Consider the following 24,384-nt stretch of genomic DNA (forward strand, 5'->3'; position numbering starts at 1 on the left):
ATGGAATTACGGGAAAGTTACATACGTGGATAGAGCGTTGGCTGATTGGCAGGAAACAGAGAGTGGGAATAAAGGGATCCTATTCTGGTTGGTTGCCGGTTACCAGTGGTGTTCCACAGGGATCAGTGTTGGGGCCGCTTCTTTTCACATTGTACATCAACGATTTGGATTATGGAATAGATGGCTTTGTGGCTAAGTTTGCTGACGATACGAAGATAGGTGGAGGGGCCGGTAGTGCTGAGGAAACGGAGAGTCAGTAGAGAGGCTTGGATAGATTGGAAGAATGGGCAGAGACGTGGCAAATGAAGTACAATGTTGGAAACTGTATGGTTATGCACTTTGGCAGAAAAAATAAACGGACAGACTATTATTTAAATGGGGAAAGAATTCGAAGTTCTGAGATGCAGCGGGACTTGGGAGTCCTCGTACAGGATATCCTTAAGGTTAACCTCCAGGTTGAGTCAGTAGTAAAGAAGGCGAATGCAATGTTGGCATGCATTTCTAGAGGAATAGAATAAAGGAGCAGGGATGTGATGCTGAGGCTCTATAAGACACGGGTAAGACCTCACTTGGAATACCATGTGCAGTTTTGGGCTCCTTATTTAAGAAAGGATGCGCTGATGTTGGAGAGGGTTCAGAGAATATTCACTGGAATGATTCCGGGAACGAGAGGGTTAACATATGAGGAACGTTTGTCCGCACTTGGACTGTATTCCTTGGAGTTTAGAAGAATGAGGGGAGACCTCATAGAAACATTTCGAATGTTGAAAGGCATGGACAGAGTGGATGTGGCAAAGTTATTTCCGATGATGGGGGAGTCTAGTACGAGAGGGCATGACTTAAGGATTGAACGGCGCTCATTCAGAACAGAAATGCGAAGAAATTTTTGTAGTCAGAGGGTGGTGAATCTATGAAATTTATTGCCACGGGCAGCAGTGGAGGCCAAGTCATTGGGTGTATTTAAGGCAGAGATTGATAGGTATCTGAGTAGCCAGGGCATCAAAGGTTATGGTGAGAAGGCGGGGGAGTGTGACTAGATAGGAGAATTGATAGCTCATGATAAAATGGCAGAGCAGACTCGATGGGCCGAATGGCCTACTTCTGCTCCTTTGTCTTATGGTTTTATGTCTAAGTACCTCTCCAATACTTTTTAATCTTCTGTATGAAGCATCTCTTCTTCCCCGGCTTCAAGGAGAGAATGACGGATTCTCTGGGGGTAGAAGGGTGGCTTGGCAAGTTTTCAGACGACACAGAAGTTGGTGATGTTGTAGATAGTGTGGAGGATTGTCAAAGATTGCAGAGAGACATTGATAGGATGCAGAAGTGGGCTGAGAAGTGGCAGATGGAGTTCAACCCGGAGAAGTGTGAGGTGGTACACTTTGGAAGGACAAACTCCAAGGCAGAGTACAAAGTAAATAGCAGGATACTTTGTAGTGTGGAGGAGCAGAGGGATCTAGGGGTACATGTCCACAGATCCCTGAAAGTTGCCTCACAGGTGGATAGGGTAGTTAAGAAAGATTATGGGGTGTTAGCTTTCATAAGTCGGGATGTAATGATGCAGCTCTATAAAACTGTGGTTAGGCCACACTTGGAGTATTGTGTCCAGTTCTGGTCACCTCACTATAGGAAGGATATGGAAGCTTTGGAAAGGGTACAGAGGAGATTTACCAGGATGCTGCCTGGTTTAGAAAGTATGCATTATGATCAGAGATTAAGGGAGCTAGGGCTTTACTCTTTGGAGAGAAGAAGGATGAGAGGAGACATGATAGAGGTGTACAAGATAATAAGAGGAATAGATAGAGTGGATAGCCAGTGCCTCTTCCCCAGGGCACCACTGCTCAATACAAGAGGACATGGCTTTAAGGTAAGGGGTGGGAATTTCAAGGGGGATATTAGAGGAAGGTTTTTTACTCAGAGAGTGGTTAGTGCGTGGAATGCACTGCCTGAGTCAGTGGTGGAGGCAGATACACTAGTGAAGTTTAAAAGACTACTAGACAGGTATATAGAGGAATCTAAGGTGGGGGCTTAGATGGGAGGCAGGGTTTGAGGGTCGGCACAACATTGTGGGCCGAAGGGCCTGTACTGTTCTGTACTATTCTATGTTCTATGTCCGCTGATAGCTGAAATGTTCCATATTCGGCACCTTCCTGGTGAAACCCCTCTGCATCGGTTCCATTGCATTCACAGCAGAAAAGTTAAGATCTCTAATCAGACAAATATTATATACGCAATTCAGTGTGTGTTTCTTGGATTTCCATCATATGCAGATTTTCTCTTGTTTGTGGAGTTTTCTAAATCTTGGCCTTTCCGGTCAGTGAAGGCAGGTATTCGGAACGTGTTCAAGACCACGTTATCAAACGGCTTCTGAAAACGTTATTGATGTTTGAACATCTGTTTTCTTGTCCTTCTCTACATCACGAGAACGCCATCACTCTTTGTGAATCTCCCAGCCCTTGTTATCCATGGACGGTATTTATCCTCGTTTGTACTTCTCGGACTAGCAGACAAACTGATCAATATCATCGCATATCTGTCGAGCCGTTGACTTTTGGCTGCAACCAGCATCAAAACACAGTGAAAGGCTCTTTTTATGTTCAGTTCGGACCATTCAGCACATCGAGTTAAAACGTCAGGAAAAATAAACCGAATATATATTATTGTGTTGTATTTACAGTGAAAGGACGGTTAATATTGTCAAATAAGTAAATACGAATATATACCTCTCTATTAACAACGCTGCCAATTTCGAGCATCTGCAAAGCAATTGTCATTGTTGGTACACATGCAATGAATGCAGGTGCTCTGTCCTCACTGTCTTCTTCATCAAGTTATGGTATTGTTACACTGTTTGTAACTATAAGTTATAATTATGTGGTTTTGTCAGTTTTTTTCAGTCTTGGTTTGTCCTGTGTTTTGTGATATCACACCGGAGGAAATGATGTATCATTTCTTAATGCATGCATTACTAAATGACAATAAAAGAGAACGACGTGTCTTCGTAAACATATCATAAAAGCTTGACCTTGACATCTCCCCAGAATCTACCTTCTCTCACCTTCAATGCATGCCATCTGGTATTAATTACTTCAACTCTGGGAAAGCGACACACCTTGTCTACTCTAACTCTTCCCCTCATAATCTTCTAAACGTCTACTAGATCTCCCCTCAATCCCCGGTGCTCCACAAAAAACAAACCATGTTAATCCAACCTTTCATAAACGCACATTTCCTTTAATCCGGCAACGTCCAGGTAAACCTCCTCTTCAACCTCTTCAAAGCCTGAACTTCCTTCCTACAGTAGGGTGACGAGAATTGTATGCAGTACTCCAGAAATAGCCTAATCAGAGTTTTATAAATTTGCAACATAACCCCTTCACTTTTGAACTTAAGGCTTCGACTAATAAGAGCAAGTTTCATCTTATAAAAGCAAGGTTGATCGATGAACCTCCTTATCGATCTTCGCTTTCAGCTCAAGCGGGTATAACTTCAGGTTAAAAGGTATATTTATTATCAAATTATACAAATCTTCTTCTAATTCAGGTGGAAATGAAACCAAGAAGGAAACAAAAGGCGGCAGGATGATCAACGCACATATCCCCCACTGCAGACGGAGATTAAATTCCTGATATCAGTGGATTCAGCATTAATCGGGAACTCGGGATCAACCGCGTGAACAAGTATTCCGTAGATTGAGCAGCCAAACTCAGTGTGTTTATTGTTATAATGTTTCTCGTTGTGAACAATGAAAGTACAGTAACCTCGGCCGGCAAATGTCCAATTAAATCGTCGCGTCATTGCATTACGTCAGAATGGAACAAAGAACGTCAACACATTACGCGACATCCTCTGAAACCTACACTTCCACTGAACCTGTGTCCATCGTGTTAGATGCAGCTGATATGGAGAAATGGTGACCATAGTGAACACAAGTACCTCTCCAATACTTTTTAATCATCTGTATGAAGCATCTCTTCTTCCCCTGCTTCAAGGAGAGAATGGAGTATTCTCCGCTGATATCTGAAATGTTCCATGTTCCTGGTGAAACCCCGCTGCATCGGTTCCATTGCATTCACGCAGGAAAGTTAAGAACTCTAATCAGACACATATTATATAGGCATTTCAGTGTGTGTTTCTTGGATTTCCATCATCTGCAGATTTTCTCTTGTTTGTGAAGTATTATATATTATTATGTCTTGACCCTTCTGGTCAGTGAAGGCAGATATTCGGAATGTGTGCAACACCACATTTGAAAAGGTTATTGATGTTTGAACATCCGTTTTCTTGTCCTTCTCTGCATCACGAGAATGCCGTCACTCTATGTGAATCTCCCAGCCCTTGTCATTATCCTTGCCTGCCCTTCTCGGACCATCAGATAAAATGATCAATTTCATCGCATATGTGACGAGCCTTTGGCTTATGACTGCAATCAGCATCGAGACACAGTGAAAGGCTCTCCTTCTGTGCCGTTCCGTTCGGACCATTGAGCACATCGAGTTAACACGTCAGGAAAAATAAACAATATAGATTGTTGTGTTGTATTTACAGTGAAAGGACGTTTGAGATTGTCAGATAAGTAAATACGAATATCTACCTCTCTGTTAACAACGCTGCCAATTTCGAGCATCTGCAAAGCAATTGTCATTGTTGGTACACATGCAATAAATGCAGATGTTCTGTCGGTTTAAGTATTTGCACCAACTCGAGAGACATGTGTACAGTGACTGAATTACTTTGCTTCATAGTGGTATGAACTTTGATGGCAGCTGGTTTACTATACGAGGGACTGCATCAATACGCAGCGCGTACAAAATTCTGGAGGACCTCCGCAGGTCAGGCAGCAATAGAAATGAATAAACAGTCGACACTTCGGGTCGCGGCTTCAACAGGGCTGGAAAGGAAAGGGGAAGATGCCCAACTACGAAGTCTGCAGAAGGAGAGGAGGACAAGCTAGAAGGTGTTAGGTGGCGCCAGGTTGATGAAATAGAGGGACGAAGTAAATGGCCGGGGATAGTAAGTGGAAAATGCCAATAGGAAAGAGATCAATAGGAGAGAGGATCATGGGAGAAAGGGGAGGAGGAGGGGCAGCAAAGGGAGGTGACAGGAAAGTAGAAAGAAGAGTATCGGTCCATAGTAAAATGAGAGGGAAAGGAGAGAGGGAAAATACCGGAAGATAGAGATATCCATGGTCATGCTTAATATCGGACGTTACCTAGGTGGTATATATGCTGTTACATCTCGAACACCACAGGAAGAAGAAGTCGGGGAGAGACAGATGGGGGAAAGATAAAAACGAAGGCAAAGTAACACGATAGGAGGAGAGATAAAGACAGCGATAGGGAGAGACACCGTGGGGGAAGAAAGAGAGAGAAGGCGGAACAGAGGAGAGACTAGGGGAAGGAAAGAGGGATATCAAAGGACGGGGAGAATACGCGTGGGAGACAGGATCAGGGACGAGAGACTGCGAGGGAAGAAAAGACAGAGGGACAGAGACTGGGTTGAGAGAAAGTCTGCGGGTTAGAGAGTGAGAGGAGAGATGGCGAATGGACTGGAGAGACTGGAGGAGAAAGACGGTGGAGAGAGAGAGGCGGTGTAGAGAGTGGCGGAGAGAGAAACCAGGGGTGCCATAAGGAGGTGGCTAGGAACGGACCCAAGTGCAAGACACAGACACTGAAGTACTAGGGACAGGACTAGGATACAGGGCGAGGGCAAAGACATGGACAGGAAAACCGGGAACCCGGAACAGGACTGGACAACAGAGCTAGGAGCCCGGGCTTGGACTCCGAGCCAGAGACTGGACAAGAACCCAGTACCTGGGTCTTGCCTCTGGCTCGGACCCCAGAACTAGGCACGGACGAGGTTTGGCTGGCAGGCAGGACAAGGCTGGAGTCTTAAAGCTTGAGGATAGAGACTTGAGGCGAGGCTTGGCAGGAGGCAGGAGGCTGGAGTCTTCAGGCTTGAGGCTAAAGGCTAGGGACGAGGCTTGGCAGGAGGTAGGAGGCTGGGGTCTTCTGGGCAGGGTGCGGTACTCCTGGGCAGGACGCGGATCGCCACCCAACTGAGGCAAGGGACAGAACCAACCGCAGGTAACGGCAAGACGGCCTGGCTTACCTGACGGAGGCAAGGGACAGGAAGGGACAGAACCAGCAGCAGGGTAATGGCAAGACAGCCTGACTCACCCGACGGAGGAAAGGGACAGGAATGGAGCTGGTACGGGATGGCTCCAGGACAAGACTGAAGGCGAGACGAGGTGAGAGTTACCAGCAAGACCAGGCAAGGCTCAGGCAATACAAGGCAAGACTAGAACTTCGGGCGAGGCGAGAGTTACCAGCAAGACAAGGCAAGGCTTCAGGCGAGGAAACAGAAGGGATACAAGGAGTAAGGACAAGAACAAACCGGCAGCCATGCGCTGCTCTCTGAAGGTATTTATGCAGCCAGCCCCAACGAGAGTCAGCTGACTCAATTAGAGCTCAACAAGAACAGAAGCAGGGTAGACAGGAAAACCCGGAGCAAGGGTCGTTCGACCGGACCGTGAACTGGAATACGGACTTCACGGACTGGACCATGACAGGGGGAGAGATAGACTGGGAAGAGAGAGAGAGAGAAAGAGAGAGAGAGAGAGAGAGAGAGAGAGAGAGAGAGAGAGAGAGAGAGAGAGAGAGAGAGACTGAGAAGGTATAGAGAGACAGACTATGGAGGGAGAATGGGGAGAAAGATAGAATGGGAAGAGAGACACGGGAAAGAGAGACTTGGAAAGAGTGACTGTGAGAGAAAGATTCGTAGAGAAAAACCGAGAGTCGGAGGGGAAAGGGAGACTGCGATGGCAGAGGGACTAGCAGACAGAGCCCGGGATATGAGATAGACTGGGAGAAAATGCAATTGGGTGAGAGGGAGAGAGAGAGTGATGGAGAGAGAGAGACAGAGATTTGAAAGATTTCGGCGAAATCTCGACTGGTTACTGCTTGCCAAGATGCTGGCTGTCTTGTTGAGTTATTCCAGAATTTTATGTGTATAAACTGGATTTCCAGAATCTGAAGATTTTCTGTTTTTTGTGGTTTATCTTCTACAATATGGAGACCAGCTGGTGCCTAGTCTCCACTCTCGGGACACAAAACAAACCAAACTCCTTAATGACCTTACGGATTTACCACATGCTTTTGTCTCAGGCGCTGCGGGAGCTGTGGTAGCGGGAGGAGAGGGAACGTCCCGGTACTGTGTACAGAGGGTCTTTGCTCTCCTATCGGGCCCATCAGCAGAAGGTGGTCGAATTTGAAGCGTTCGTCAGTCGGTGTTTCGGGCCGAGTCCTCTCATTGGCACTTCCTAGTCCATGGTGATTAGATGGGATGGAACTTGTGAGGTGCCTCCAAGGAAGGATCCTAAATCCAGAGTAGGAGATGTACTGGATCTGGTGTTGGGTAATGAGTCTGGCCAGGCAAGGGGTCTTTCAGTGGGTGAGCAGTGAGCACAACTTAAATTTTAAGATAGTTATAAAGATGGGCATTCATCTTGTGGGAGAGTTTAAAACCGGAGCTACACAAATTACATGAGCATTACACAGGAACTAGGGAGAGTGATTTAGGAATGGCTGATTTTGGGAAATTCCACATCCAGCATGTGGAGGCTGTTTAAAGATTCACTGCACCAAGTACAGGGCAGGCACGTCCCAATAAGCGGCAAAGACAAGGATGGCAAGGTAAGAGAACCGTGGGTGTCGAGGGACGTCGTGAATTCAGTCAAGAAGAAAAAAAAATGGTGAATTATACACAGATTAGGAAGCCAGAATCAAAGAGCACTGGAGGGCCACAAGGAAGGCAGAAAAGAACTCAAGAAGGGAATTAGGAAAGGCAGGGGGGCTATGAAATGTCCCTAGCAGGTTGGATTAATGAGAGCCCTCAGACATTCTACACATAGATCAGGAGCAAGAGGGTAACTAGGGAGAAGGTTGGACAACTCAACGATAAAGGGGGGTGGGGGATATTTACCAGGATATGAAGGATGTCGTTGAGGTACTTAATGAGAACTTTACGTTTACATTACCAAGGAGAAGGATGTATTGGATGGGGAGATCAGTACCGAGACGGTTAACATGCCAGGACATTTTGCAGTAAAGGAGGAGGTATTGTTGTTTCTCTTAAATAAGGTGGATGTCCGCAGGGCCTGATGGGATATGCCCCAGGTAATTGGGAGAGGCAAATTAAGAGATTACATGACCAATATCTTTGTGTCCTGCCTGGCCACAGGCCAGGTCCTTGAGGGCTGCAGAGTAACTAATGTTGATCCAATAATCACGAGACATAATCCTGGAAACTAAAGACCGGTGAGTTTGCACCAGTGATTGGGATGCTCATAGGATAAGATTTATGAGCATCTGGAGAATGATGGCCTAATTAGGGAGAGACAACGTGGTTTTGTGTGGGGAAAATTGTGTCTTATTAACCTGATAGACTTTTTGACGAGCTGACGAAGGTGATTGACGAAGGTAGGTCTGTGGATGTCGTTTACATGGTTTTTTGGAAGGTGTTTGACTCGTTCCCTCATGAGTCTGGTCTAGAAGATTAAAATCCCTGTGATCAATGTTGAATTGACAGTTTGAATTCAGAACTGGCTTGCCCATAGACGACGGAGGGTGGAAGTGGAAATGAATTCTAGATGGAGGTCGGTGATTACTGGTCTTCCACAGGAATTTCTACTGAGACCTCGGCAGTTTGTGATATGAATAAATGAGGTGAAGAAAAATGCATATATTTGGGTTAATAAGTTTGCAGATGACAAAAATATCGGTGGTGTGAACAGCATAGATGACTGCAAAGAATACAGCGGGATATCCGATCAAGCATTTGCAGCTTTGGGCAGAGAAACGGCAGATGGAGTTTAACCTAGCCAAATGTGAAGCGTTGTAATTTATGAAGTCAAATGTACAGAGCCAGCACATTGTTAAATGTAAGACTCTTAAGCGTTAATGAGCAGAAAGATCTTGGGGTACAAGTTCATTGCTCCTAATAAGTGCCTATGCAGGATTACTGGGTGGTTAAAAAGGCAAATGGCATGGTTGCCTTTGTCAGTTGAGGATTTGAGGTTAAAAGTCAGGAAGTTATGTTGCAGCTTTATAAAACTCTGGTTTCATCATGTCTGCAGTATTTCATGCTGTTCTGATAATCCAATTATATAAGCATGTCAAGGATTTGGAGAGGATGTAGAGGAAATTCACCGAGATGTCTCCTATAAGTTGAAGAAACTTGTGTTGCTTTCTCGGAAGTGGCGCAGCAGACGCTAGATCTGATGAAGGTTTATAACATTATGAGAAACATAGAGAAGCCGATGTCTACTACCACCAGAGGCCGCAGATTTAATGTGAGAGGAGATAAGTTCAAAGGAGGTGTGAGAAGCAAGTGATTTTACACAGAGACTGGTGGGTGGCTGGAGTGTGTGTCTGGCCTGGTGGTAGAGGCTGATACATGATGATTTTTTATGAAAAAAATAGATAGGCACGTGAATGTGAGGAAAAGGGAGGAATATGAGCATTGTGCAGATAGAAGTGATTGGTTTAGTTCGCCATTTGATTACTAATTTAATTGGTTCGGCACAATATTGTGGGCTGAACGGCCTGTCCCTGTGCCGGGCTGTTCGATGTTCTATGTCTATGTCTCATAACATTGTTAAGTCTGTGATGTTTCAATGGGATTTTCAGTTCAGTGTATTTATTTTCAGTTTACCATACCGAGCCCCAGAACTTCTTTCAGCACTTTTTTCCAATGTTGCCAACCCATTCCTTATTTCCACCAAGGATTCCCACATCACTCCCTGGGACTGGGAGAGTTTCCCCATCACCAGGCTGAGGAAGAGCAGGAACCCGTCTGTCGAGATTCCCTTCTCTGTGAGTTATGTGATTGCCTGTCAACGTGTTGAGAGACAGACTGAGTGAAAGAGAATGGAGAAGACAATACCTGCTCAGTGATGGGACGTCCCAGTGACTTTGAGGACAGCAACAGACAGCAGGTAACTTCTTCATACATTCTGCAAATTTCTTGGTTCAGTCATTAACAGCAAACACTGACTGTGGAAATTACAAATCAGAATGTTATCAGCCACAGAGCTCAACGGCACAAAAAACAGGCCCTTCAGCCCGTCTAGACCATGCCGACACATTTTGTTTCTGTCTACTCCCATCTACCCGCAACATCACCCGAAATATCCCTCCCATCCTTGCACTTAACTAAATTTCCCTTGCATATTGAAATTTAACTCGCATCCGCCCCTTCGGGAGGCAGCTCATTCCACACCCTCACCAACATCTGAGTGAAGAAGTTTCCTCTAAGTGTCACCAACAATATTCCCCCTTAACCTATGACCTCTGTGACGTGAAGGAGAAGACGGCGTGGAGAACGGAAGTGGGTGGGGAGGGGGAGGACGATGGTCGGAAAGGATCAGAGCGAGTGCGGACAGGGAACGAGAGAGGAGTGATTATACTTACTATATTTCAAATAAAGTAATGACTTGAACTTGCTGCAAAGTTACTAACCATACCATGTACACTCTCAACCAAATTATTGACACAGACGATAAGTGGCAATGGGCGTAACACTGGGAATACCACTAGGCAGAAACCTCGAGTCCAAGAAACAGCCTCCTACCATCACTCTCCGTTTCCTACACACAAAGCCAACTGTGCATCCGATTAGCCAGCTCTCCCTGGATCGCAAGTGTTCTAATTTTCCGCAGCAAATTTCCATGCTGACCCTTGTCAAAGGCCTCACCGGTGTCCGTATCAGCCACGATGCTGGGACAGAGATATCAAAGATCAGAGGATACCGCTTTAAGCAGAGGTTTAGAGGGCTCTGAAGAAGTGATTTTTCACTCAGAGGGTAGCTGAAATCCGGAACACACTGCCCGAGTGGTGGTGGAGACAGGTCCCTTCACAACATTTACGAAGTGGATGAGCATTGAAACTGCCGAGATACAGTCGGCTATGAACCGAGTGCTGATAAATGGGGCCAGTGTAGACAGTGAGTGGATGTTCAGAACAAGTATGGCCGGCCAAAGGCCTGTTTCCCTGCTGTGTGATCCACCACTCCGGACATGACAAATTAACGATGGTGGCACCGCAAGGCATTGATTTCAAAACTCCACACCCCTCTCCAACCTGAAATAAACTAGGCTGCTCCCCTTTGTCACCATTGTGAATATATGTTTCTGTCAAGGTAACATGCAAATTGGTCACTTTCCTCGAAACAGCTGGAAATTAATGACGTTTCTGTATCTTCTTCCATTAATGTTGTTTCCCTACAGGAAAACCAACCCTCTCACTGTCAGAATCAGTGATTAAATCCGGCCCCAAACACTGTGCTTTCATCCCTACACATTGTAACTTGAACCATCTCACTGAGGGTCTGATGAAGACACAACCCCTGCCCTCTGCACATGTGATCACATCTATCCGAATTTCTAATATTCTGATTCAGTCTGAAGGTTATGGTACATCCAGCCCGTATTCTGTCCTGACAAACCATGTCTTCCCACAGCTGGTTCCACCTGTTGGTGTGTCCTCTTTCCTCCACCTCCAGGGAAGCTGCATCTCCACACAAGCTCCTCGCTGGAGAAGACTGCTCATCACCGTGACACAGGAAATCACATCGTTGTCTCTCTCTCCTGAAACCGTGTCTGACTTGCTCACTTCCAGGCTCAGCCTCCTCCTCCGTCACTGGGCTAGTAGACAGCCTCTGTACCCCTTCACCCCTGACCATGCTTCCCCAGTTTAAACTCTCCCTCTCTGCAGCCCTGTCGGAAGTTGTGAGAGGCAGATTCCCTTTAAACAAAAGTTGTTGGGAGCCTGGAATGTGTGCTTAGTTGCTGGCTGAGGCAGATAGATTCTGGACTTTTCAGAGACACTTGGATAGACACGTGAATGTATTTAAGACACGGTGGGATAGATTCTTGCATAGTAGGGGAATTAAGGGTTTTAGGGAAAAGGCAGTAGGTGCAGATGACTCCATGGTCAGATCAACCGTGATCATATTGAATGGCGGAGCAGGTTCGACAGGCCAGATAGCCGACTCCTGCCTCTATCTCTTACGTTGTTTCTTATGTTCCTACCTACAGATGCTGGATATGTGATACACAGGCAGATATTACAGCTGAAGTTCGACACTTCCGGGAGCATGTAAAGCAAAATAAAATCGTGAACTTGTCCGATCAAACAGTTTGTCGGGTTCTGTTTTCACAGATGGTCTCAGGCATGCTGCTTTTTCCCAATTGTGTCTGTGAGCAAACACCGCTAAAGAAATGAATTAACCAGAAAGTTGATACAATACACAGGAATAGTGTGTAGAGAGAGAGTTGGGGGCAGAGAGAGAGAGAGAGAGAGAGAGAGGGAGAGAGAGAGAGAGAGAGAGAGAGAGAGAGAGAGAGAGTTTGAGAGGTCAGTATTTCAGAGTTGGCGTCAGTCGGAGACGACAGGCGGAAGAAGCACCGACTAGCGAACGGATCCTTTCAGAGCAGCGGAAAGAGACTCGCTCCGACGCTCAGGAACAGAAGGAACAGGCAGACAGAGAAGCGGCCAGTGAACGGATCTTTTCAGAACAACGGGGACTTGTTCCGAAGGCCGTGAACAAGAGGAATTTGCGAACTGAGCGAGAATGAGGAACCTCAGACCCCTCGCCTTCTGCTTCCTCTGTTACTGTGAGTGAGACTGAGGGAATGAAACTTCCCACCACACCTACCCCTCCCCTCTGATTGTAGTTCTGCTCCCTCATCTTCGACTTCCCTCCTCAGTCCACACTCCGGTCACCGACTCTCGTCTCTCTCTTTCTCCTCGTACATCATCATCCTCTCACACCTCAGCGCACCCTCCTCCCTCCAGCCTCGCTCCTCCGTACTCTCTGATCCCATTCTGACTTCCCTCCGTCTTTCCCCCCTCACCCTCATACTCCCTCTCTCCATCAGCTCCCCCTCACCCTCACACTCTCACTCTCCAACACCTCCCCTCACTCCCCAGCAGCAGTTCCTCCCACTCTCATTATCCACTATTTGGACTCACCCCCCCCCCCACCCCATCCTGACTACTGTCCGACGCTGAATCTCTCTCTGTGTTCAGTCCAGTATACCACCCCCGCTATTTCAATGGGTAATGGTTACAGAAGCGCTTTTGTCTGCCAGAAAAATAGAGTTAGTGTTCGTTCCGGAGACTGGAACCTACAGGCATTCAGAGCTGCGTGAAGCAGATGGAGAAAAAGAGAGAAACTGGCCTGTAGGGAGAGGGGTGACACAGCGGCATCAGAGAGAGAAAGAGAGAGAGAATGGGCTGTAGAGAAAGAGAGGGACACAGCGGGATCAGAGAGAGAGAGGGAGAGAATGGGCTGTAGAGAAAGAGAGGGACACAGCGGGGTCAGAGAGAGAGAGAGAGAGAATTGGTTGTAGAGAGAGAGAGAGGGACACAGTGGGATCAAAGAGAGAGAGGGAGAGAGAGAGAGCGAGAGGGCTGTAGAGAGAGAGAGGAACACAGCGGCATCAGAGAGAGAGAGAGAGAGAGAATGGGCTGTAGAGAGAGAGAGGGACACAGTGGGGTCAGAGAGAGAGAGAGAGAGAATGGGCTGTAGAGAGAGAGGGACACAGCGGGGTCAGAGAGAGAGAGAGAATGGGCTGTAGAGAGAGAGGAACACAGTGGGATCAGAGAGAGAGAGAGAGAGAGAATGGGCTGTAGAGAGAGAGAGGGACACAGCGGGGTCAGAGAGAGAGAGAATGAGCTGTAGCGAGAGAGGGGGACAGCGGCATCAGAGAGAGAGAGAGAGAATGGGCTGTAGAGAGAGAGAGGGACACAGCGGGATCAGAGAGAGAGAGAGAATGGGCTGTAGAGAGAGAGGGGGACACAGCGGGATCAGAGAGAGAGAGAGAGAATGGGCTGTAGAGAGAGAGAGGGACACAGCGGGATCGGAGAGAGAGAGAATGGGCTGTAGAGAGAGAGAGGGACAGCGGGATCAGAGAGAGAGAGAGAGAGAGAGAGAATGGGCTGTAGCGAGAGAGGGGGACAGCAGCATCAGAGAGAGAGAGAATGGGCTGTAGAGAGAGAGAGGGACACCGTGGGATCAGGGAGAGAGAGAGAGAAAATGGGCTGTAGAGAGAGAGAGCGACACAGTGGGATCAGAGAGAGAGAATGGGCTGTAGAGATAGAGAGGGACACAGCGCGATCAGGGAGAGAGAGAGAATGGGCTGTAGAGAGAGAGAGAGGGACACAGCGGGATCAGAAAGAGAGAGAGAGAGAGAGAATGGGCTGTAGCGAGAGAGGGGGACACAGCGGCATCAGAGAGAAAGAGAGAATGGGCTGTAGCGAGAGAGGGGGACACAGCGGGATCAGGGAGAGAGGGAGACAGACAGACAGACTGGGTGCGCTCCGTGAGAGAGGGAATAATGGAGAGAAACTGGAAGGGAGAGAGAATCTGGGGGAAACAATGAGCTTGAAGGTGAGAGACTGGGCGATATGGGAGGGGAAAGAGACGGGGAGAGAAAGAGACGTTGGAGAGAGAGACGGGCTGTGAATTTGAGAGGACAGAGAGACCAGGAGGACAGAGACAGGGCATGGAGAGCAAAAATGATGGAGAGAGAGAGAGAGAGAGAGAGAGAGAGAGAGAGAGAGAGAGAGAGAGAGAGAGAGAGAGAGAGAGAGAGGTGAGAGAGTGGGGGAGAGGGAATTGCGTTAAGAGAGAGCACGAGACAGGAAGAATGGGGATCAGGAGAAATATTGGGAGAAGTGACTGGGAACAACGAGAGATTGGAGAATGAGAGTGGGACTGGGGGACGCCAGCGAGATTGTAGGGGAGAGGCTGGTGGGAAAGAGAAATTGGGTGAATGAATGGGGAAGAAGAACGAGGTTGGGAAGGATGGGAGAGAGAGGGACCTGGGGTGTGACTGAGGTAGAAAGAATGGGGGACGAGAGATAGAGAGAGAAAAGGGCATTGGGGTTAAGAGAGGGATTGAGGGGTCGTAAGAGAGAAACTGTATAAACAGACCAGACTGTAGGATGGGAGAAAGACACTGATGAAGAGTAAGTGAGGATAGAGACTGGGAAGGGAGAAGGAGAGATAAGTCAAGATAGACAGGTTGTGGGAGAAAATGAGGGGTGTCGAAGGCGAGAGAATGACTGGGAGGACACACTGAGAGAAATGGAGGAGCGAGAGGCAGTCGAGAAAGATGGGGGTAGAGAGGATCAGGGAGAAGAGAGACGGGGAGGAGACGCTATGGAGCGAGACTGTGGAGAGGGAAATAGTGAAAGAGGAAGATATGGGGATGTGGCTGGTGGGAGACACTGTGCAGAAAGGGAGAAACAGTCTGGGGCAGAGAGAAAGAGAGAGACGGGGTGATGGAGAGTGCGGAGAGAGGGAGACTGGGGGAAGGAAGAGACTGGAGAGAGAGATAATCTGGGAAAGACAGAGTGGAGTAGTGAATGGAGAGGTGGGGTGGAGGTCAGAGAGACAGAGAGAGACGGGGAGAGAGACTGATGATATAGAGTGAGATTGGGGTGACTGGGTGGACGGAGAGACCAGGGAGAGCGGGGAGGGGTCCTTTGATGGGGAGATAGGCTCGGGTGAGGAGAGGGATCTGGTATGGGAAAAGTGATTTGGAATGAGCTGACAGATAAGAGAAGGGAGAGATAGGGGGTTTGGAGAGACCAGGGGAAGGAGAGAGACGGGGTGAAAACAGATACCAGGACGGTAGTGAGCTGAGGAGAGAGACTGGGCAGAAACACGCACAAAATGCTGGAGCAACTCAGCGCGAAACGTCAACAGTACCTTTTTTCCACAGATGCTGCCTGGCCTGCTGAGTTCCTCCAGTATTTTGTGTGTGTTATCTCGCACCATCAAACAGCGCATGCGCACCTGCCACATTGTCGCAATCGTTCTGATGGTACATTTCCCTCCCTTGCTCTCCCGCTCCCCACCCTTCCTCCGACATGACCCTCATTCCCTCTCTCTCTCCACAGGGATCGCCCTTCCCGCGCTCTGCGGCCGTCCCCTGCGATTCTCAGACAAGGCGGTCCCCCTGGGACGGGTTCCTGGCTGCCGGCGGGAAGCGGGGGGTCCCGGGTTGGACGCAGACGGGGATATAGCCATCCTCCTGTCCCGTCTGCAGTCTGAGTTGGAGTCACAGCCAGAGCTCAGTGCAGCCTGGAGCCGAGCGGGACTCGAGCTCGGTGAGAGTTCAGGAGGGAGCGGCCCCTCCATTAGCGAGGAGCTGGCCCGGACCGTCATGACCTATACCCTGGAGCACCCTCCTCCACCCTCCACTCCCTTTTACCTCATCTTCAATAGAGAGACCCGCCTGTGCCTGGCCTCCAGTCTCCAGACCCAAACTACTCCAACCTCCTGTGTGGCCTTCCGGACTTACCGCAGCCTTCTGTCCCGGGCACTAAAGGAGCTGAGGGAGAGGGAGGGGGTGGACCATCCTGGGACAGTGTACAGAGGGGCCTCACTCCCGTTCCGGGCCAAACAGGGGCAGACGATCGAGTTTGGAGCGTTCACCTCGGCCTCGGCTTCCCGGGAAGTGGCGGAGGCTTTTACCGGAGGGGATGGGACCCTGTTCCACATCCGAACGGCCAGAGGGGTCCCGGTGGGCTCTCTCTCCCCCTTCCCCGGTGAGAGGGAAGTGCTGATACCCCCTTGCGAAGCGTTCCAGGTCGATAAGATCCTGAGGTCAAAGGGGCCGTGGGGAGGGGACGGAAGGGTGGAGATCTTCCTCACCTCGGTGGAGCTGCTCCGGGGGATCTCCGGCGGCAGAGAGGGTGGGAGCCCCGGAGTACCGGCACTGCTGGGGTTGGGGCTGCTGCTGAGCTCGGGGATTCCGTGGTCCTGAAGTCAAAGGAAGTGTCGGGTGAGAGCGCGAGAATGCGGGTTAGGGCCTTGAGGGGGAGCTGCTCGATGGTGAAGGAGATATCGCTGTCTGTCCTAAATTTAGCTCGATAGATCATTTTAACTGCTTACGGAATAACACAAACCGAAGACTTTTGTAAAACATAATAAAAATAACAGTTAATTTGATTCACTCTGTTCCAGCAGCCTCCCTTCATAAACGGGAAACACACTCTAAAATTCCACAGCCCCGTGTCAGTCGCAAAGTAATCCCGTTGCCCCACGATGTCCCTGAGCCCTGTGTCCGCCCCAAATTAATCCCATTGTCCCGCCCTCTCCTCACAGCCCGGTGTCAGACCACAAACTGACCACACTGCCCCGCTCTCTCGCTGCAGGTCGGTGTCCGTCCCCAAAGTAATTAATTGTGGGAAGTGCAATTATGATGCTCTCAGTCTGGAACCTCGGAACATAAATCAGGAAAGCATGTGCTCCGGGAACTGCACAGACGGAATGTGGAGGGATTTTAGAGAGCGCTTGCAGGGGATTCTGGATAGATTTGGCACATTGAGGCATGGAAAGGATGATAGTGTGAAGGAACCGTGGTTGACAAGCGATGTGAGACATCTTGTCAGAGGAAGAAATCAGCTGATTTAAGGTTTTGGAAGCAAGGTCAGACAGGGTTGTAGAGTCACAACGCAGCCGGGGACAAAATGAAGAGTGAGTTAGGAGAGTAGAAAGGGCCTCAAGGTGTCTTAACTAGAATTGAGGAAACCCCAAGGCTTTCTCGATGTCCGTGGAGAACAGGATGACCAGAGTGAGGGTAAGTCCACTCAGGGATAGAAGTTGAAACACGCGCTGGAGTCAGTGGAGGTAGGGCAGGTCCTTACTGAAGACTTTACTTCAGTATTCACCAGTGAGAGGGATCTTCAATTTGTGAAGACAGCGTTAAATGGGCTGATGTGCTGGAACACGTCGTGGTCAAGAGAGAGGAGGTGTTGGACCTTTTGAAATACACGATAGATAAATCCTCCTTTATGCTCAGGTAACCGGGGGAAGTGAGGGAAGAGGTTGCTGCACACTTGCTGATCTCTGCATTATCACTCGCCAGAGAAGTAGTGGCTGAGGAGTCGAGCGTGGAAAACATTACTGCTTTGTTCAAGAAAGGGAGCAGGGATAACTCTGAAAAGTATAATCCAGTGAGTCTTACTTCAGTGGTGGTTGAACTATTGGAGAAGATTCTTAGAGTCAGGACTTACGGGAATTTGGAGAAGTAAAACCTGATTGGGGATGGTCGGTTTGGCTTTGTGAGGAGCAGGTCAAGCCCCACGAGTCCGGTTGAATTGTGTGACGATGTAACAAAGCAGATTGATAAAGATAGAGAAGTCGTTGTGGGGTAATTGGACTTTAGTGAGGAATTTGATACGGTTCACCATGTAGGCTCTTTCAGAAGGCATGGTATCCAGAAAGAGTTGGCTGGTGGATTTAGGATGGAAGGCAGAGGATAGTTACGTTTGGAGTGTGCTCTCCCTGCAGGGTGGCCAATCAGTTGTGTTCCACAGAGATCTGTTCTGCGATCTCTGTTTTTGGTGATTTTTATAAGTGATTTGGATGAGGAAGTGGAAGGTTGGTTTAGTGTGCTTGCAATGATATGGAAGGTGGAGGAGATTTGGACAGTGCTGAAGTTGTTGTAGGTTGCAACAGGATATCGACAGGATGCAGAACTGACCTAAGTAGTGGCCGATACAGTTTAACCTCGAAAGGTACGAAGTGATTCACTTGGGAAGGACGAATTTGAAGGCAGAATATAGGTTTGTTCCCAGGATTGCGAAAGTGGGCAGATCCACGTCCGACACGTGGAAGGTTTGAAGACCATCTGAACAAAGTACAGGACAGGTATGTTCCAGTCACAAGGAAGGACAAGGATGGCAAGGTAAGAGAACTGTGGATGTCGAGGGAAGGTAGGAATGTCGTCAAGAAGGAAAGGGAAAAATAACTAAAGATTTGGAAGCTATATATACATACTGGGCATTTGGAAATACCAGTAGTGCTACGTCTCTTAAATAAGCATCAAGATGAATATGTCACAGAGTCCCATGGGATAAAGCCTGGGTTATCGAGAGAGGCAAGTGGAGAGATTGCTGGGGACTTTCCAGATATCTTTGTGCCACCCCCAGCCTTATGCAAGGTCTTGAAGGACTGGTGAGAAGGTAATGTTGATTCATCAGTTTAGAAGGGAACCAGGGATAAACCTGGAAACCATAGAGCGGTGGGTCTCACATTGATGCCAGGGAAGTTACCGAGGGGAATTCTGAGAGAGAGGAGTAACGAGCATTTGAAAAGCCAAGACCTAATTACGGAGAGCGATCTTGGCTTTGTGTGGAGCAAGACCTGTCTTATAAACTTGTTTGTAAATTTTGATGAGGTGACAAGGATGATCGATGAAGGTAGAGCTGTGGATGTTGTTTACATGCATTTTCGTGAGGGTGTTATGACAAGGAATCCAGGGCAGATGCTATGATAAGTGGATGGCCAAACTTGCATTGTTCTCTCGAGAGCAGCAGAGGCTGATGGTAGATCTTGTAGAGGTTTATCAGCTTAAGAGCGGAATATTTAGAGAAAACACGCAGTTTCTTTTTTGCAGTGTTGTAATGTCTGATACCAGAGGCCATGCATTTAATATGAGAGGGACCAAGCTGGAAGGAGAAGTGCGAGGCAAGTTGTTTCACACAGAGATTGGTGGGAGGCTAAAATCCACGCCGGCCATGGTGGTAGATGCAGATATATTGGAGACTTTTAAGTGACACTTAAACAGGCCCATGAATCTGAAGAAAATGGAGGAACAGGGACATTGTGCAGGCATCAGGGATTAGTTAGGTTGGTCTTTTGGTGAGCAATTTATTTGATTCAGCACAATATTTTGGGCTGAAGCGTCTGATCCCAAAATGGACTGTTCTATGCCTACGTTCTATAACATTAAGTCTACGAGGTTTCAATGTGATTTTCAATTCAGTGCGTTGTTTCACCACACTGAGCCCCAGAGCATTTTTCAGTATTTTGTCCAACTTGACCAACGCAGTCCTCCGGCTCGATTTCTCCTCTCCAAATGGCTGTGTCGATTGAGCAACGTACCAGCTCAGTTCATCCTGTAATTCGCACCTTCTTTGCTCACCTCGTCATTGCTTGCAGTGAAAATTTAACACAATTTACTTCAGAGAGGTGTTATTAGTAATGGTTTTTAGTTGAATTTATTGCTTTTTGAACTATCAACCAGCTGTCCCACGTTTGGTAATGCCATATTAACCTGGAGAAGGCAATATCTGCTCAGTGATGGGACATCCCAGTGACTTTGAGCATAGGAACAGTCACAGAGCAAACTCTTCACCCATTCAGTAAATTTCTGGTGTCCAGTTATCAGAAGCAAAGCACTGACTGTGGAAATTACAAATCAGGCTATTATTAGAGTCATAGAGCACAAGGCCCTTCAGCCATCTAGCCCATGTTGACCCGTTTTTTCTGCATAGTCCCTCCTATCTGCGCCATGGCCCACACACACGTCCCTCCATGGACTATTTGAATGTCTCTTAAAAGGCGAAACTGAACTCCCATCCACCAGTTCCGCAGTTCCATATTCTCAACGAACTCTGAGTGAAGAAGCACCCTCTTCAAGTTCCCCTTAAAAGAATCACCTCTCACCTTTAACCTATGACCTCTGGCGCATGAGGAAGGAGATGGGATGGAGACAGGTGGGAAGCAGAAGGTGCGGGAGCATGGAGACGGTTGTAGGGGAGGGGGAAACAGTGAGGAGTGTTTATACTTACTATCTTACAAAAAAATGTAATTGTTTGAACTTACTTGCTGCTATCATGTAACTTACCTGTACACTCTCAAATTAATAATATTATTGATATTAATCAAATTATTGAAACAGATGACAAGTAGCAATGGACGTAACCCTGGGGAACATTACTAGGCACGGGCCTGGAGTCCAAAAAGCAGCCTCCCACAATCATGCTTTGCTTCCTACCATCAAGCCAACTGGGCACCCAGTTAGCCAGCTCCCCCTGGATCCCATGTGATCAAACTTTCCACAGAAACTTCCCATGTTGGACATTATCAAAGGCCTCACTGTAGTCCATATCGCACACAATCCTGGGACAGAGGTGCAAATACCGGAAGGTGTAGATTTAAACAGAGGACGAAGAGGTTTAGAGGGCTCTGAGGAGATTTTTCACTCAGAGGGTAGCTGAAATCTGGAACACACTGCCCGAGGTGGTGATGGAGGCAGGCCCCTTCACAACATTGCGAAGTGGATGAGCATTGAAACTGTCGAGATACAGTCGGCTATGAACCGAGTGCTGATAAATGGGACCAGTGTAGACAGTGAGTGGATGGTCAGAACAGGTATGGCCGGCCAAAGGCCTGTTTCCATGCTGTGTGATCCACCACACCGGACATGACAAATTAACGATGGTGACACCGCAAGGCATTGATTTCAAAACTCCACACCCCTCTCCAACCTGAAATAAACCAAACTGAACCCCTTTGTCACCATTGTGAATATCTGTTTCTGTCGAGGTAACATACAATTTGGTCACTTCTGCAATTGATGAAGTTCCTGTGTCTTCTTCCATTAATGTTGCTTCCTTACAGCAAAATTAACCCTCTCACTGTGTCAGAATCAGTGATTAAATCCGGCCCCAAACACTGTGCTTTCATCCCTGCACATTGTAACTTGAACCATCTCACTGAGGGTCTGATGGAGGCACAACCTCTGCCCTCTGCACATGCAATCACATCTCCCCTGATTCTGACATTTCAGATACCCTCAGAATGGTTTTCTGATTCAGTCTCAAGGTTATGGTACATTCAGCTCATCGTCAGACCTGACAAACCATGTCTTCCCACAGTTGGTTCCATCTGTTGGTGTGTCCTCTTTCCTCCACCTCCAGGGAAGCTGCATCTCCACACAAACTCCTCACTTGAGACGACTGTCTGTACCCGTGACACAGGAAATCACATCACTGTCACTCTCCTGATACCATCCGGGAAGCGGTACCGCAACATAAAAGCCAGGACCAACAGGCTCCGGGACAGCTTCTTCCACCAGGCCGTCAGACTGATGAACTCACGCTGATTTGAGCGTGCTCTATATTACATTGTCTGTTTTATTCATTATAAACTATTATAAATTACTATGATTGCACGTTACACATTTAGATGGAGACGTAATGCGAAGATTTTTACTCATGATGGATGTAAGAAATAAAGTCAATTCAATTCAATTCCTGATTCCGTGTCTGAGCTGCTCGCCTCCGGATATCCTCCGTCAACAAGCTTCTTCCTCAGTCACCATTTGTCCGATTATAAAAAAAACAATTAAAACGATCTATCAGACAGCTCCTGTACCCCTCCACCCCTGAACAGGTTCCCCTGTTAAAACTCTCTGCTCAGCCCCCTCCCTATTCCCTTTCCCTTTCAGACTCCCGATGTGCCAGCAGATCCGAATTCACCGTGTGGACATTTCTACCCCACAGGAGGCTGTACAAACCCGTGTCCTTCTCTGATGCACAGCTCAGTGACCCCAATCCCTGTCTGCACTCGCAGCCCATGACGGTGACAGCTGTCCTAGACTCTGTAACTCACAATCTTGTAACACATAATCTTGTTCACAGCAAGTTTAGACAGTCATTAATATGAAGAGAGAATTGTTGTTTCCTGAAAGGACAGGCGAGCGAAGCTGTCTGATCCAATTCACCAGATGGTCCGGTGTTTACAAGTTAATTTGTCCCGGGACCCACTCATAACCCCGACCCACACAGACAGACAGACAGACAGACTGTCCCTTCGCCCCAAACCCCCTGCAGAACCACAAGGAATTGATCCACGGCCCGGGCTCGGTCGCAAAGTGAAAACCGGGGCTGAGGAGAGCCCGGAGACAAACACCCCGCTGCCCACTCCACCAACAACACGACACAGCCGGACACATCTCACAACACCGGATCCGGTCCCGATGAAACCCGAATTTTATTTTGTTGTTCCAGATCGGACCCAACAAAAGGTGTTTAAAACTGAAGCGCTCCCCCTCACGTGACGTCACACAGCAGCCCCTCCCCCACGCGCCTGACGTCACCCATGGTCTCCCCGTATCTGCTTCTGCTGTCACGAGCACGGTGCTTGACGTCACACACGCGCTGCTGTGCTCGTGCTTTTTCGGTTTAACGGCTGAGCTACTGAGAACGAGCCACGCCCCCCCGCCCCCGGGCAGTCAGCAGAGGAATTGAACTGATTGCAGAGCTGCGCTATTCCCTTTGGTACGAAGCGATGTCAATCACTGGTTACACCCAATAGTGGAGGCGGACCAGCCGAGAGGGCGTTACCCCGTCCCCTGGTACAGCGCGAACTGTCCGTTAAAGCGGAACAAAATCCCAAAGAAAATATCCGCTTTCTGAAATATTTCCATTTCCCTCCGAGGGAAGTTGAGGCGTTTGTGAAGCGTCTCCTGCGGCCGGAGTCTGATGTGTCGCTGAGAGGTAGGAGGAGACCGCTCGGCCCGTCGGCTTGACGCCGGTTCCCCGGGGAGGGAGAGGGGGATTTTATTGAAAGGATGAAGACGGTGAGAGAGGGGGCGGACGGGATGTTTGTCCCGGTGGGGACAGGAGGGGCTCATCTGTGGAAATGTCTGAGCCCACGGTGGTGGCGATTCACCACATTGGGGGGCAAACAGCGGCAGACTGTTGCCCTGCAAGCGGGGCCAATGGTCCGGGAAAAGTGACAATTATTTGTGTTTTGTTGAGACTGTACCTGGAATATGGTGTAAAATCCCGCTCCCCACACTAACACGGGTTATACAGACCAAAGAACAAACTGCCGGAGGAACTCAGTGGGTCGGGCAGCATCTGTGGAGGGAAATGGACCGTCAACATTTCGGGCCGAGACCCTCCCTCTGGACTGAGAGTGGACGGGAAATAGTCAGAGAAAAGAGGTAGGGGTGGGGATGGGGCAAGAGCTGGGGAGAGAGAGGTGGATCCAGGTGAGGGGGAGGTGGGAAGGTGGAAATAGTGACAGGGGTGGGAGGTGAGTGGTTGGGGCAACACAGGGCTGCAGGAGATGGAAATTAATTCCATAGAGGATTAACAAAGAGGTTAGAGAGTATTTGTTATAGAGAGTGCAATGAAGATTCACCAGACTGATCCCTGGAGTGGTGGGGTCATCATATGAAGAAAGATCAAATGCGATAACCCTTTCATTTAGAGAATCGAGGACTGAGAGGTGAACACATTGAAATGCACAACATCATTACCGGTTGAACCAGGGATCCCAGTCTCTGAAAAAGCAGGTGGACTGTCCGGGACTGAGATGAGGGGAAATGTCTCCACTCCGAGGGTGGTGAATGTCTGTAAATCCCCACCACAGAGGGCAGTGAAGACTCAGTGATCGTCCTCACATAAAACAGAGGCCGGCAGATGTGTGGAGACCGGAGGGATCGAGGAAATGAGGATCAGGCAGAAACATGTGGCTGAGATGGGAGAGCAGCCGTCATCTTGTTGATGG

The 24,384-nt window shown here is 48.4% G+C and overlaps 1 protein-coding gene across 1 annotated transcript; it reads left to right on the forward strand.

The window, feature by feature from the left end:
* The first annotated feature begins 12,462 nt into the window (after positions 1–12,462).
* On the forward strand, positions 12,463–16,962 carry LOC140207699 (uncharacterized). The gene is made up of 2 exons (XM_072276251.1): positions 12,463–12,673; positions 15,969–16,962. The coding sequence occupies exons 1-2, from the start codon at positions 12,631–12,633 to the stop codon at positions 16,835–16,837; spliced, it is 912 nt and encodes a 303-aa protein (XP_072132352.1). The 5' UTR covers positions 12,463–12,630; the 3' UTR covers positions 16,838–16,962.
* Positions 16,963–24,384: the final 7,422 nt, after the last annotated feature.

This window comes from Mobula birostris, chromosome 13 (assembly GCF_030028105.1).
Source record: "Mobula birostris isolate sMobBir1 chromosome 13, sMobBir1.hap1, whole genome shotgun sequence".
Lineage (NCBI taxonomy): Eukaryota > Metazoa > Chordata > Chondrichthyes > Myliobatiformes > Myliobatidae > Mobula > Mobula birostris.

What these genes read in the sequence shown, in the direction of transcription:
- LOC140207699 (XM_072276251.1), top strand. Translation starts at nt 12,631, where the DNA reads ATGAGGAACCTCAGACCCCTCGCCTTCTGCTTCCTCTGTTACT. An exon ending in CTTCTGCTTCCTCTGTTACT is followed by an intron (nt 12,674 to 15,968) that starts GTGAGTGAGACT and finishes CTCTCTCCACAG; the next exon opens with GGATCGCCCTTCCCGCGCTC.